Raw genomic sequence first — 14,076 nt, 5'->3', positions numbered from 1 at the left:
GGCAATAAGGTCTCTCTTAAAATGGCACTCAACTATGAAACAAGTAACTAAGCTATAAAGTACAGGTTCTTCTTCTGTAGAGACTACTTGCTGCACAGATTGCTTATCTCCTGTCTTAAAGTGTACTTTTTTCAGACTGCACCTGTGATGCTGGCTGAGGGTTTTCTTTTCTCCTCACTTAAATCCCCATAGAGGGGGATTCTTTCCCTTCCCCATTGTGTTGCATAGTGTGTAGTGTTGGGGTCCTTTGTCTCTTTCACCAATCTGAAGCTCAATATTTCTGGATTTCCCTTGGTCTCTCTCTACTGTTGACTGTTGTACCTGTGCCTTTCATCACCACTCATCTTTCCCTGCAGCCCTGAAACTTATGATCTGTCAGTCTACTGCAGATACAGGAAATTACTCAGTGAATCTAGCTCATCATCTTCCTATAATGTTTTAAAATATAAAACACAAAGCACATTTTATACATAAAAGGATATATAAAGTCAGGGGAAATAATTTAAATGGAAAACTCTATAAAACCACTCACGTTTCTTTCATGACAGCAACCTAAAATGAGATGAATATATTAGACAGTGTGAAATTGTTCCATTTTTCATGACTGGTGTGTGATCCCTGGAAAAAGTAGGACATGAAATACCTAGATGTCCCTAAAATGTCAGTTGCCAAGGTTCTTGACAAATAAAAATAGAGAATGAGAGAAGGCTAAGAATGAAATACCTCAATAAATGCTCTGTGAATGAACATCAAATCTGTACATGCAACACTGGGAACTGAGCAAACTATTATTGTCTGTAAAGAGAACTTTGTTTCCTTTGTACACTAAGTGAGCCTTTCCTTTTAGTGCTGCTCATACAAAGGAAAGAACAAGCTGATGATGCCATTGCTTATGTAATTTATCTAATAAAACCCGAATATCTATTGCATCCATCTATAGGACACTCTGGCACAAAGATAGGTGCCAGAGTGCCATGAAGAGCATAAAATCACTTGTCCAGGTAGCTGGCACTTAGTTTTCTGTCAGGTGCTGAAGAAGATAGGTGGTTGTTATCATTGGTAAAGCACTGTGGATGGCATAAGTGCTGTTAGTCCATCTGTCCAACACTGGACATTTGACCTTCTTACCAGTGTTGTGCTCCTCTTAGACTCTTTGCTGTTAGTTAGCTTATCTCTCCTGAAAGTTTATCTCCCCTGTTAGAAAGGTTCAATAAACCTGATACCTCACATACAACCTCCAATTATTATCGTTGGTCTCTCTGGAATCTATTCTTCGTACTCTAATGTTCTAGCAAGACAAACTCTGAACACTACCCATGGTGAGCTAAGCAAAAGCCCCAAGAAATCCCTGCAGACTCCAAGATTATAGCAATTAAAAGGGGTAGAAAAGTCAGTAGAGAACTCCTAGGATGGAAATGGTTTTTTACCTCTGTGGGAAATGGTATCAGAGGAAGCTGTTACAGATGTGTGGTAGACACCATGTGTGTGGGGGGGCAGATGCCCCAAGGAATAGAGGAAGCATTATACTCGTGGATAACAATATAGTTTAAAGCAAAGGAAATACCTGTGTAAGATTGCAGTGGCCATAAGGTAGTTCCTTTTTTTTTGTGGTAATAGGGTATGAACTCAAGAGTTTTGTACTTCCAAAATAGGACTCACCATTTGAGACACACATCCAGTCCACTTTGCTCTGATTATTTTGGCAACAGGATTTCACAAACTATTTGCCCAGGCTGTTCATGAGCCACAATCCCCCTAATGTCAGCCTCCAAAGCAGCTAGGATCATAGGCATGAGCCACTGAAGTCTAGATGAAAGTCCCTTTGTATGCCATCATGGGCAACAATGGAGACAGAGCTCCAAACACAGGCCTATGCCAAGTGATTGCAGGAGGAAGAAGAGAAATTAAAATAAGGACATCCAGGACCAGCAGGAATAGGTGTCCTATAAAAATGGAGGTGAGGAACCCAGAACCTGAGCCAGTGTATGGAATGGGTCAGGTGGCACTGCTGCATCTTGAGTGAAAGGAGAAGCTTTCCTGTGTTGGTTCCTGACTTGTGTCTCAGGATGACAAAGTATGGGACACAACTGCCTTGTATATCATAATATCTAAATGTAGAACTAATGATTCATTGGAAAAGAAACTATAAAAGGCATATTCAGGCAGAAAGGAACCAGTACATAACAGGAAGAGAGAGACATGAAGAAAGTCATGGGAAGAGAATATTGTTTGAAGAAAGGATTTTTTAATGTGAAAATAGGATTTTGTCCTAAAGCAAAATGACTGGATTGTTTCAAAATAAAAATAGAAAGATAATGGCAAAATCACAAAATTAAAGTAATTCATTGGGAGATTTTGTGGAGGGTGAAATTGATGAAAGAAAATTTGTGTGATTAAGTTGTCTATGATTAAAATTACTTGAAGAGTTTTCTCAAACTAAAATTTGGCTAGTAAATGTAAAAAAGTTATAAAATTAAAAAGAGAATATAAAAAGATGTCATATTGAAAAAAAGAAAGGAGTAAAAAAATTTTGTTGCACCAATTTAAAACCAAAATATAATTCTCTATGTTTATACCAATAAGCTTTTCTTAAGACATTGATTTGCTTTTAGTATAATTTAGACAAACTGGCTGAGGAAGGAAAGGTTTTGTATTTTTTCAAGATAATTTATTGCATGTTCTGAAGTACTTACTAGGATTTTGATTACTTGGGAAAGCTGAGTCTTAAAAGAATTAAGATTTGTCTAACTTTAAATCTTTCAAATAAGTACTTTATAACTCTGGCCAAGTGAAACTTTAAACATTTTTGCTCTAAATGTCTAAATATAGCACAGGGAAATAGTTGTACCCTCATTAAAAGAGAAAGTTTTATGCATACCACTGATAATTTTCCCAGTGTGCCTTTAGATCTGTGTGACTTCTATTTTCACATGTTTGCAATCTCTTTCTGCTACCTGGAGAAATGTTTCATTTGGTCTGCTTGCTTTGTTAGTAGGGCTGTCATAATCTATTGTTCTCATATTGTTCTTGTAGAATTTGGTTGCTATCTACATTTTGGTATGCCACCCCAGCAACATTGGAGAAGGATTTTCAGTCACATAAGAAGTGTAAAAATGTTTCCTGAGAAAAGTAGAACATCAAATGAAAAAATGCTCTTTTCCATTAACAAGGCTCTTGCCAAGTTACAAAAAGGAAAATGAGGGTGGCTGAGACTGGAATGTCCCCAATAAATACTATCTAAAAGAATAGTAGTTCCCCATATGAAACCTGCCAACTGGTCAGACTAGTGTTAGGAGAAGGTGCTTTCAGTAAGTGTCTATCCAGCTATCCAGGTAGCCTTCACAGGACTTTCTGGCTAGCAATGTGGAGGATAAATGTTTGCCACTGGGAGAAAAGCACTGTGGAGAGGACAAGAGCCATTAGTCCATTCAGCCACCACTGAACCATTGATGAATATGAGCATTGCTCTTCCCATACATGTTCATGTTAGAAACTGTGGATTACTAAGTTTATTTCCCCTGTTAGCCTCCTTGTTAGTAAGTATACTTCCTGGGTTCATGTCCCTGTCAGCAACTTCCAATAAAACTCACATCCTGCATGTCTGTCTAGGTATTTTATTCAATCTCTTAGCAACTTAACCCTCTGTTCTAGTGCAGCTATGCTATAGACACTACGATGGGGTTTGTCAATAAGTTAATACATTGTGAACAACACATGCATGAAGTAAATTGAATATTGCAATATATTATAGCATTCAATGATTCAAAGATGACTATTACTAATTTTCTTTAGAATCATTTTGTTAAAATTAGTTTATTTTTCAGATATACCCAAAACAATATGAATCATTATAAATGAATGTTAATGTAAACAATTTATTCCTTTTCTCACTGAATATATATTTATATTAAAATTCCTCCTTTACAAATTAAACTCTGAAGATCTGGCATTTCAGTTGTTTATACTTTACCTATCATTTAATAATAACATTGTATAATGCTGTGAACTCATTCAGAAAGATTTAGACCCCTTTACCAGTGACCTTTGAAGAGAGTCCATGCCTTTCACCACCAGCTTTCATTTGTGCAGTTGCCATATGGTTGTCAACAGCATCATATCTCTTCTCCATTGTGAGAAAAAGAAGGAAAGTCAACAGATTCTCAGAAATTTAGTAGTAGTAAAATACTGGAGCTGCTGGTCATGAGGATCTGACTAATGCAGTTGAGACAGAATGACAGGAGTTTAGGATCTGAGAAGTGAGGTTATTTATATCAATCGATACTTGTGCTTACTATTTTGTCTCATCCTAAGGTAAAGATAAGAGGGAAATTTTATCCCTCTTATTTTATTTTAGTGAAAGTCAGGGAGATTTTTTTTCCTGTTAAATTTGTTTTTCCTTTTTTTTTTTTTTTGGTGCTGGGACCGATTCCTGTTAAATTTGTAAATCCTGCTTGTCACATTAGTTTTGCAAGGGACACTGCTTTATTTTTTCAATAGCTATTTTTCAATGCCATCCTGTAGCTCCATATGATAAATAGCAAAAGAAAAAATAATGTTCAACCAGACAAACAAAGGCATTACATTTTCATACTGAGAGTTTTAAAGCAAGAAGTATTTTGTTCATTCTTATTTATTTATTTGGTACTTATTTAATTCTATATGCTGTTATGGACATGTTTAGGGTGGTATCAGTGCATAAGAAAAACACAAACGATACCTATTTTGACTACCTAAAATTACCTTTCAATTCATCAACTGTATTTATAAACCTATTTTGTAACTGAAAACTAAAGGAGATCATGTTGAGTTGTTAAGTGGGAAAAGCTTGCTAAATCCCATTGTCTGTCATTGGGACCTAATTACCCTTGAAAAAGAGAAGCACAGAAGGATATTCTCAACAAAGTACAAACTGATCTTCTTTCTACTGTTATTGATGCTCTGTTTAGGGAAAGACAAGGACCAATAAGGGCCAATCCTTACACTCAATTTAGGCACACTGAGGAGGAATGGGAAATATCTTGAAGGTTGTGTGGGAGAGAACCTCTGTCAATGTATTAGAGAACTTATTCTCAGAATCATCAAATAGTTTTGAAGGGGAAACAAAATTTTACCCAGAGCAGAATTTATTGATTGCTTTTTTCAGAGCACCCTTCACATCCTTATTTCTTAAGCTGTAGATCAGTGGATTTAACATAGGGATCACAACTGTGTAGAAAACAGAGGCCATTTTATCTGTGTCCATCGAATAACTTGAGCTGGGTCTGAAATACATGAACAATAGTGTACCATGAAATATGGCCACAACTGTTAGGTGGGAGGCACATGTAGAGAAGGCTTTATATCTGCCCTCAGCTGAGTTCATCTTAAAGATGGTAGCTAAGATACAGCTGTAGGAAAGAAGAACAGTGACAATGCTAACCCCGACAACACAACCAATGAAAGTGAACATCACTATCTCATTGTTGGATGTATCTGAACAGGAAAGAGCTAGCAAAGGAGGGATGTCACAGAAAAAGTGATTGATGACATTTGACTTACAGAAGGGCAATTGAAATGTGAAGCAGGTGTGGATTGCTGAATCCACCAAGCCTACAGCATAGACAGCAGCCACTAGCTGAGTACAGATCCTCTGGGACATTGCAATTGTATAAAGAAGGGGACTGTAAGTGGCCATGTAACGATCATAGGTCATAACAGCCAACATGAGACACTCCACATCTGCATAGGCTCCAAAAAAGTACATTTGAATGGCACATAAATTATATGGAATCCTCTTTTGCTCAGATAAGAAATCAGCCAGCATCTTGGGAGAAACAGTGGAGGAATAGCAGACATCACAGAAAGATAAATTACTTAGGAAATGGTACATGGGTGTGTGAAGTCTGGTGTCCATGTGGATCAGTAGGATCATCCCTAGGTTGGCAATCATAGTTATACCATAAACAAAGAGGAAAAGCATAAAAAGCCCCCGTTGCACATCCTGTCTGACAGAAAATCCTAAGAATACAAAGTCAGTAAATGTAGTATAGTTCTGAACAGCCGTCACTCAGTTCTGGAAATTCCTGGATGAGACAAAAAGGAAATGGAAATGAAGAATTAAAAATACGGCTGGGTTCATAGGTAAACTCCTGGTTCTTTCCTTTTTTTCTGTATTTAATAGTAGACAATGCTGCCACTATTTAAATTTATCTGGACCTACTATAAATTTATCCAGTTTAATGTTATTCAATAAGATGATAAAGGTATCTCTTAAATTTACTTATCTGAGTACAGAAACCAAAGTAAGAATTCCTAAAGTTAGTTGGTTCAAATAACCCTCACCTTCAGACAACTTTATTGTTTATTTTCTTTCAGTCTTGTAGAAAGGTAACATCTTGTAATAGAGAATCAGTTAAGTGTGAAGAGTAGATAATGAATATATGTCATGCTCATTCTATCATATAAAAGTGTTTAACAAACAAAGCTCTGGCAGAGCTATCCCTCAATGTAAATTTCGTATAGCATCCATATCCCTTTGAATCATTCAGTTCCTCTCCAGCTTTAAATATAGGCTTGCCTCCTACTGTAACTGGAATGGAGATAGTCCGTGGCTCAGGACCCACTGTAGTAAGGTAGGTTGTTGTTGTTAAAGGAAGTGAAAGGAACAATAAACCCAACTAGACAGACAGGAATATGCCAGAGCTACCATTTGCTCTTTTAAAAGCTGCTGTTACTCAGTGAGATTCTGAAATACATTTTGAACCTAAATTGCAGAGTTGCTGGTAATGCATTTGAGAGAAAGACCGGAAAAGGCTAAGGTCCGCTAACTGAGTTCCTCGAATCAACTAGAATCTGCATTATCTCTTCACTTTAGATCAGATTGTACAATAGATAATAACAATCTCCCAAAACCTGAGAGATTTGTTTTTTAATGAACAGTGGGCCCTATGCTAAATCCCCAAAAGTTATTATATTCATTATTGTTTCCTTTGATCCCTCTTTCTTACGTAAAACAGTTGAATACTCTGGTTTGGTTTTAAAAAGTTAGTAATCCTTGGGAGGTTAATTGAATTCTAAGCTCTTCTGTTTATTCTACTCAGTACATGTTGTCTCGTACGTATATATAAAACACAAGTGTATCCCCTTCAAATACATAGCTGTATGAAAAATGTCCATTTGAAGATAGATAAAAAGAATGAAGAAAATTTAATTAATAGTACAGTGATCAAGATGTGGTCACCAAACATTGTGTAAACTCATTTAAATTTCTGCCCAATAGACACATTTTTAAAGATAATGATTTCATTAAAAATATAAGATTTTTAATATTATAAAAATTAATGATACAATATTATAGATCACAAATGATATTTGACCACTGCAAAAAGCCATGTTAGCATTTTCTGTCTTCCATGCTATTTTTACATAAATATTTAAAATTCTAAATCTGGAAAGTAATTAAAATAAAATGTTTGCACTATGTTTCATAGTCTCATTTTGTTTTACCACATGCTTTTAGTGAAAAATAGATACAAGAACTAAGGAATGATGTAATATATATCAGAAAGCCAGCATAAAATGTTAATACCTGATACATTTCACTGCTGTAGCTCTACTTGCAAGAGACTTCAGCACTGTCTCTTCCACCACTTGTATTATAACCATCTCTATGTCTGGTCCCTGGGTGCTGAACATGTAGTCTCTCAGGAATAAGTCATCAGTATAAAAATATGGCTAAATGTCTGGCATTTCATGGTTGAGAAAGAAAAGGAGTCGTTTTTATTTCTTGTTATGTTATTATGTAGTTTGATTAGCCAAGTTATATCATATTGTCCTTAGAAAATGACACCATTAAATCTGAACTTATTACTCCCAGTTTACTGATCCCCATAGAGACATTTTGTTGCTGTTACTTACTTTTGGTTTTTGACCAGACTGGCTTCCAACTCATGATCTTCTTAACTCAGCCTCCCTAATGCTGGGATTATAGCATTTCATGTTAATAGTGTAAAGTACAAAACTATTAAGTACCTACACATATACTCGGGCATATATTTACACGTACTCTTCATTAAACACACTCAGAAATTAGAGATTTTGTAAAGGCAACAATAATTAACACACAGCCTACTACCCAGGGTAAATTAGATGTTGTTATCTATACTAAGGAATTTTTAATTTTTAAACAAAAATGATGTGAGAACAAACACTCTACACATAAATAAAAATTTCATTAGCTACAATGTATTCCTATTACACTAAAGCCATTATATATAATTTTTCATATAATTCATTTTCCATACAATAAAATGTCTAGTTATGAGCAAAACCTTGTATACACAGCTTACCATATCTAGGTGGCTCTTTGACATAAACTTTAAAAATAGCCCACAAGATAAAAAGATTTGGTCTTATCATAGTCAAGCATCTTAAATCATCTATGTATTACCAAATATTATATCGTACCATTATCAGAAAGTTTAGGACTGGTGTATATGGTTAACACTCTTACGCCCAACCAGAGAATAACTCAGGCAAGACACAAAAATGTACTAAAATAATAGTAAAGTTTTTAAGGAAAGGAATCTAGTATAACAAGATAAAAATGGGGAGAAATGGGAAGTGGGAAGAGATCAAAATTTCCTGCTCCCCATCCCTAGTATTATACTTTCTGATTTGGGAGATACACAAGGTCAATAAGATATTGGATTAGTTCCCAGAGAAGGGGATCAGGAATTAGAGAAAAGGTCAGTTCAAGAAGAATGAACTTAGAATGTAACACATTTGTACATGGAAGCAGTGCTAGGAATCTCCCTGTATAGCTATTCTTATCTCAACTAGCAAAAATTCTTTGTCCTTCTTATTATTGTATATACTCTCTCTTCAACAAAATTAGAGATAAGGGCAGAACAGTTTCTGCCTGGAAGCAAGGGGGTGGGGCGAAGAGGAAGCGGGCAGGAGGGACAGGGAGGGGGCAGGGAGAAGTGGGAGTAGGCAGAGTGTAGGGGGAAGAAATGACTCAAACATTGTATGCACATATGAATAAATGGAAAAAAATTTTTTTAAATAATAATAAAATATTGGATCTGGGTGGCAAAGATGGGTGCTGGAGGCATCATCCAGGCCTATTCAAATCACAGAGAACATCGGCATACTTTAAAACTTCTTTTTGTTACACAGCCTTTCATTCTTTTGCCCTTCCTCATTTAAGGAGCCTTGAAGCTTGTTAACATGTCAAAACGGAAGGCACATGTAGATAGCTGTATCTTTCCCTGTTCTTTTAACTTCGCATTTAGGAAAAATTGGAAGGGTTGCCTAGCTGCTCTGGCTTTTAGTTTTTACCTTCTAGTTTAAAAATCTGTGTCTGGTTATTTTACTATTAACAAAAATAATGTAATTTCCCTGCCACCTCATCTACTGATGCTTTCTCATCCATCACATCATTCATGGTTATTAGTTGCTATCTAACTGTATTTTATACATTCCACATATATCCTGCATTGTCTTAACAGCCTTATTACATGATACCTGTTAGAAATAAAACACTGGAGACCAGAAATTGAAAACATGGAAAGGTAGATTATCTCAACAAGGCAATTTACTTTTGTGCAGAAGAGTGAACACAGGCACTTGGAGCTAGCAGAGAGGCACACAGAGCATGCAGTCCACCCTGGTTCTTATCCTTAACAAGGAACAAACTGCCACTTTTCCCTGATTGGCTAGGGTAAGGGTTCACACTGTTGTCAAGATTGGCTAATGTTACTTTTGTAGTTTGAGGTGGGGTAGGTAGTAATTTCAGCTCAAAAATGGAGCTCAGTGAACAAGAATCCAGAACTGCAAGCAGGTAAGATGGCAACACACTTTGATAGAAAAGACTGCTTCCTTCACAGTTCCCCCTCTTTTTATTTTCCATTCTTTTCTTCAAACTCATTTAGCATTATTTGCCTTTTTGTTTTAGCTGTACTCAACAACAAATTGGTAAGATACAGGAGTTTGTTTGGTTAGGGCAGTTTCTATGAGTCTAAGAGTTAGTCCCCATAAGCAGGGTATGAACAGCATTTGACCAAGATCATTGCTCCTACTACAAAAAGAGAGATCAGCATGGAGGTCATCACTCTTTTCTATTTTTTTTTTTAACTATTGTTTTATTAAGTTGGTGAAAGGGTCATCTATTCCCAAACTTTTTTACCATCTTGTTTGTTCAGGTTGTTAGATCTTGGAAGGCTTTAGTTATAGTCCCCTCTGGTGTGGTATTATTTGGGCTAAAAAGTGCAGCATTGGCCTTCAATCATGATGCATACTCCTTCCTGCCTTGTTTTTTAGCTAAGATCATATCTAAAGCAATCCAATTTTCCCAGGCCACCTGACTGGTAGGGTCTAACTGATAGAATAACAATGTTACCATTTGTAAATCAGTGGCCATTTTATCCTCAGACCTCACTTGAGAAACACTCAAGAACAGCCCCACCCTTAACAGAAATTCCCATGCTCTAAGACAGCCCCACCCCTATCAGAGACTACCGCACATGTGCTGACTTCCTTAACCTCCCCCTAATATAAAAGCCACACCTGGCCCAGAATCTGTGCTGTGCCATCTTTCCCCAGCCAGCCTGGCAGTTCAAGCTTGCCATTAAACTTTGCCCTTGGACATGAGACTTTTCTCGTGAGCTTTCTTTGTGAGAGGCATTTTTGCTAACATTTTGGTGCCATGACACAGATTGGGTGTGCTCCCGGCACTGACCTTGCTCTCCCGGCCTTCCCCACCCCATCCTGCTCTCTCTCTGTCTCAACTCCCATTCCCTTCCTCCATGATCTGAGCTGCTTTGCTGGAACCCCCAATACTAGAAAACACCACTCTATCACAGCTCACAGGGAATTTCCTCCTGCCAGCGCATCTCCAATTGCCATCCACCACTGGCCAATCTTCCCTCAAGGTCCTCTCTGAGTGAGTCGTTCTCATACGTAGAGCTGTGATCTTTCTCTCTCATTTACTTTTTTTTTTTTCATTTTTCTTTTATTATTCATATGTGCATACAAGGCTTGGTTCATTTCTCCCCCCTGCCCCCACCCCCTCCCTTACCACCCACTCTGCCCCCTCCATCTCCCCCCACTCAATACCCAGCAGAAACTATTTTGCTCTTATTTCTAATTTTGTTGTAGAGAGAGTATAAGCAATAATAGGAAGGAACAAGGGTTTTTGCTGGTTGAGATAAGGATAGCTACACAGGGCATTGACTCACATTGATTTCCTGTGCGTGTGTGTTACCTTCTAGGTTAATTCTTTTTGATCTAACCTTTTCTCTAGTACCTGTTCCCCTTTTCCTATTGGCCTCAGTTGCTTTAAGGTATCTGCTTTAGTTTCTCTGTGTTAAGGGCAAGAAATACTAGCTACTTTTTTAGGTGTCTTACCTATCCTCACCCCTTCCTTGTGTGCTCTTGCTTTTATCATGTGCTCATAGTCCAATCCCCTTGTTGTGTTTGCCCTTGATCTAATGTCCACACATGAGGGAGAACATACAATTTTTGGTCTTTTGGGCTAGGCTAACCTCACTCAGAATGATGTTCTCCAATTCCATCCATTTACCAGTGAATGATAACATTTCGTTCTTCTTCATGGCTGCATAAAATTCCATTGTGTATAGATACCACATTTTCTTAATCCATTGGTCAGTGGTGGGGCATCTTGGCTGTTTCCATAACTTGGCTATTGTGAATAGTGCCGCGATAAACATGGATGTGCGGGTGCCTCTGGAGTAACAGTCTTTTGGGTATATCCCCAAGAGTGGTATTGCTGGATCAAATGGTAGATTGATGTCCAGCTTTTTAAGTAGCCTCCAAATTTTTTTCCAGAGTGGTTGTACTAGTCTACATTCCCACCAACAGTGTAAGAAGGTTCCTTTTTCCCCACATCCTCGCCAACACCTGTTGTTGGTGGTGTTGCTGATGATGGCTATTCTAACAGGGGTGAGGTGGAATCTTAGCGTGGTTTTAATTTGCATTTCCTTTATTGCTAGAGATGGTGAGCATTTTTTCATGTGTTTTCTGGCCATTTGAATTTCTTCTTTTGAGAAAGTTCTGTTTAGTTCACGTGCCCATTTCTTTATTGGTTCATTAGTTTTGGGAGAATTTAGTTTTTTAAGTTCCCTGTATATTCTGGTTATCAGTCCTTTGTCTGATGTATAGTTGGCAAATATTTTCTCCCACTCTGTGGGTGTTCTCTTCAGTTTAGAGACCATTTCTTTTGATGAACAGAAGCTTTTTAGTTTTATGAAGTCCCATTTATCTATGCTATCTCTTAGTTGCTGTGCTGCTGGGGTTTCATTGAGAAAGTTCTTACCTATACCTACTAACTCCAGAGTATTTCCTACTCTTTCTTGTATCAACTTAAGAGTTTGGGGTCTGATATTAAGATCCTTGATCCATTTTGAGTTAATCTTGGTATAGGGTGATATACATGGATCTAGTTTCAGTTTTTTGCAGACTGCTAACCAGTTTTCCCAGCAGTTTTTGTTGAAGAGGCTGCTATTTCTCCATTGTATATTTTTAGCTCCTTTGTCAAAGATAAGTTGCTTATAGTTGTGTGGCTTCATATCTGGGTCCTCTATTCTGTTCCACTGGTCTTCATGTCTGTTTTTTGTGCCAGTACCATGCTGTTTTTATTGTTATTGCTTTGTAATATAGTTTGAAGTCAGGTATTGTGATACCTCCTGCATTGTTCTTTTGACTGAGTGTTGCCTTGGCTATTCGTGGCCTCTTGTGTTTCCATATAAATTTAACAGTAGATTTTGAATCTCTTTAATGAATGTCTTTGGAATTTTGATGGGAATTGCATTAAACATGTAGATTACTTTGGGGAGTATTGACATTTTTACTATGTTGATTCTACCAATCCATGAGCATGGGAGATCTCTCCACTTTCTATAGTCTTCCTCAATCTCTTTCTTCAGAAGTGTATAGCTTTCCTTGTAGAGGTCTTTCACATCTTTTGTTAGGTTTACACCTAGGTATTTGATTTTTTTTGAGGCTATTGTAAATGGAATTGTTTTCATACATTCTTTTTCTGTTTGCTCATTGTTAGTGTATAGCAATGCTAATGATTTTTCTATGTTGATTTTATATCATTTCCTTGAAATCCTAGTGCTAGGTCTTGGCTCACTCCTGTCCGTGGGAACCGGGTTCCCTACTAGGGACTTTGGATCCCCTTAAGGAAGATGATCCTCCCGGGTGCTCCACATCTACTTTCTCTGTCCTGAGGACCTGATATTTCGGGGTTGCCCACTATATCTCTCCTCAGGTCAGGCCTCACCATAGGAGTTGGACCATCCCAAATTCCTTCAGACTCCCCATTGGGATGTCTCCTGGCCAACCTTGGGCCCCTCTGCCTAATGCCTGATCTTAAGCTACAAAAGCTCATTTTTATCTATAATCAGGCATAGCCCCAATACCTACTAGATAATGTCTCCAAATGGCCACTTAAAGGCACTTTCAATCCCAATATTTTAAGGGATTTATACAATTTCTGTGAGTGTGCTGGTCAATGGAAGGAACTTCCTTATGCCCAATTCTTTTCCTATCTCTGCACCAAATCCTCCCTGTGTACTTCCTGTTCCCCTGTGCAAGTTCTATTAGTCTCTAAAGGAGCTTCTAAATGAACCAAATCCTCTCCTGAACCTCCTCCTTCCCCATGTAAGCAGACTTCTTGTGCTGCTTGTCTCTTTCTATCTTCCTCAGGGACTTTCCCATCATGGTGTCAAGCCACTCCTTGCCAACTCTGGCTGCAAGGAGATTCTAGCTCTGGGAGAGCTCATGCTCCCTCCCTGTGGGCTGAGACCAAGCCTGGGGTTTATTCAGGTATGCCTCATGCTACCTTGGGGGAGTGCTGTTTGATTATGATATCTGATGACTGCTTCCATCACACCCAACTAATGCCCCTTTTTCCTGGGACAGCAACTGGAGAGTGGAGGTTTCATGTTGATGAAAGTGTTCGAGTACCAGTCAATGGGAGCAACCTAGAGGCACAGGTGATGGCTAATCCCTCTGACATGTGTTATGCCTATAAATTCTGCCTTCCCATCCCTTACCTAAGATGTCAAGACA

General features: G+C 37.9%; 1 protein-coding gene across 1 annotated transcript; it reads right to left on the bottom strand.

Moving 5' to 3' along the window:
- Positions 1 to 5,107: 5,107 nt before the first annotated feature.
- Positions 5,108 to 9,427, bottom strand: LOC109676631 (olfactory receptor-like protein OLF2). The gene is made up of 2 exons (XM_074056931.1): positions 9,389 to 9,427; positions 5,108 to 6,031 (listed from the first exon to the last, which is right to left on the bottom strand). The coding sequence occupies exons 1-2, from the start codon at positions 9,425 to 9,427 to the stop codon at positions 5,108 to 5,110; spliced, it is 963 nt and encodes a 320-aa protein (XP_073913032.1).
- Between the last annotated feature and the right edge of the window lie 4,649 nt (positions 9,428 to 14,076).

This window comes from Castor canadensis, chromosome 1 (genome assembly GCF_047511655.1).
Source record: "Castor canadensis chromosome 1, mCasCan1.hap1v2, whole genome shotgun sequence".
NCBI classification, from domain to species: Eukaryota; Metazoa; Chordata; class Mammalia; order Rodentia; family Castoridae; genus Castor; species Castor canadensis.
This window is presented reverse-complemented; position numbering and strand designations above follow the sequence as displayed.

What these genes read in the sequence shown, in the direction of transcription:
- LOC109676631 (XM_074056931.1), bottom strand. Translation starts at nt 9,427, where the DNA reads ATGAATGATGTGATGGATGAGAAAGCATCAGTAGATGAG. An exon ending in AGAAAGCATCAGTAGATGAG is followed by an intron (nt 6,032 to 9,388) that starts GTGGCAGGGAAA and finishes ACGGCTGTTCAG; the next exon opens with AACTATACTACATTTACTGA.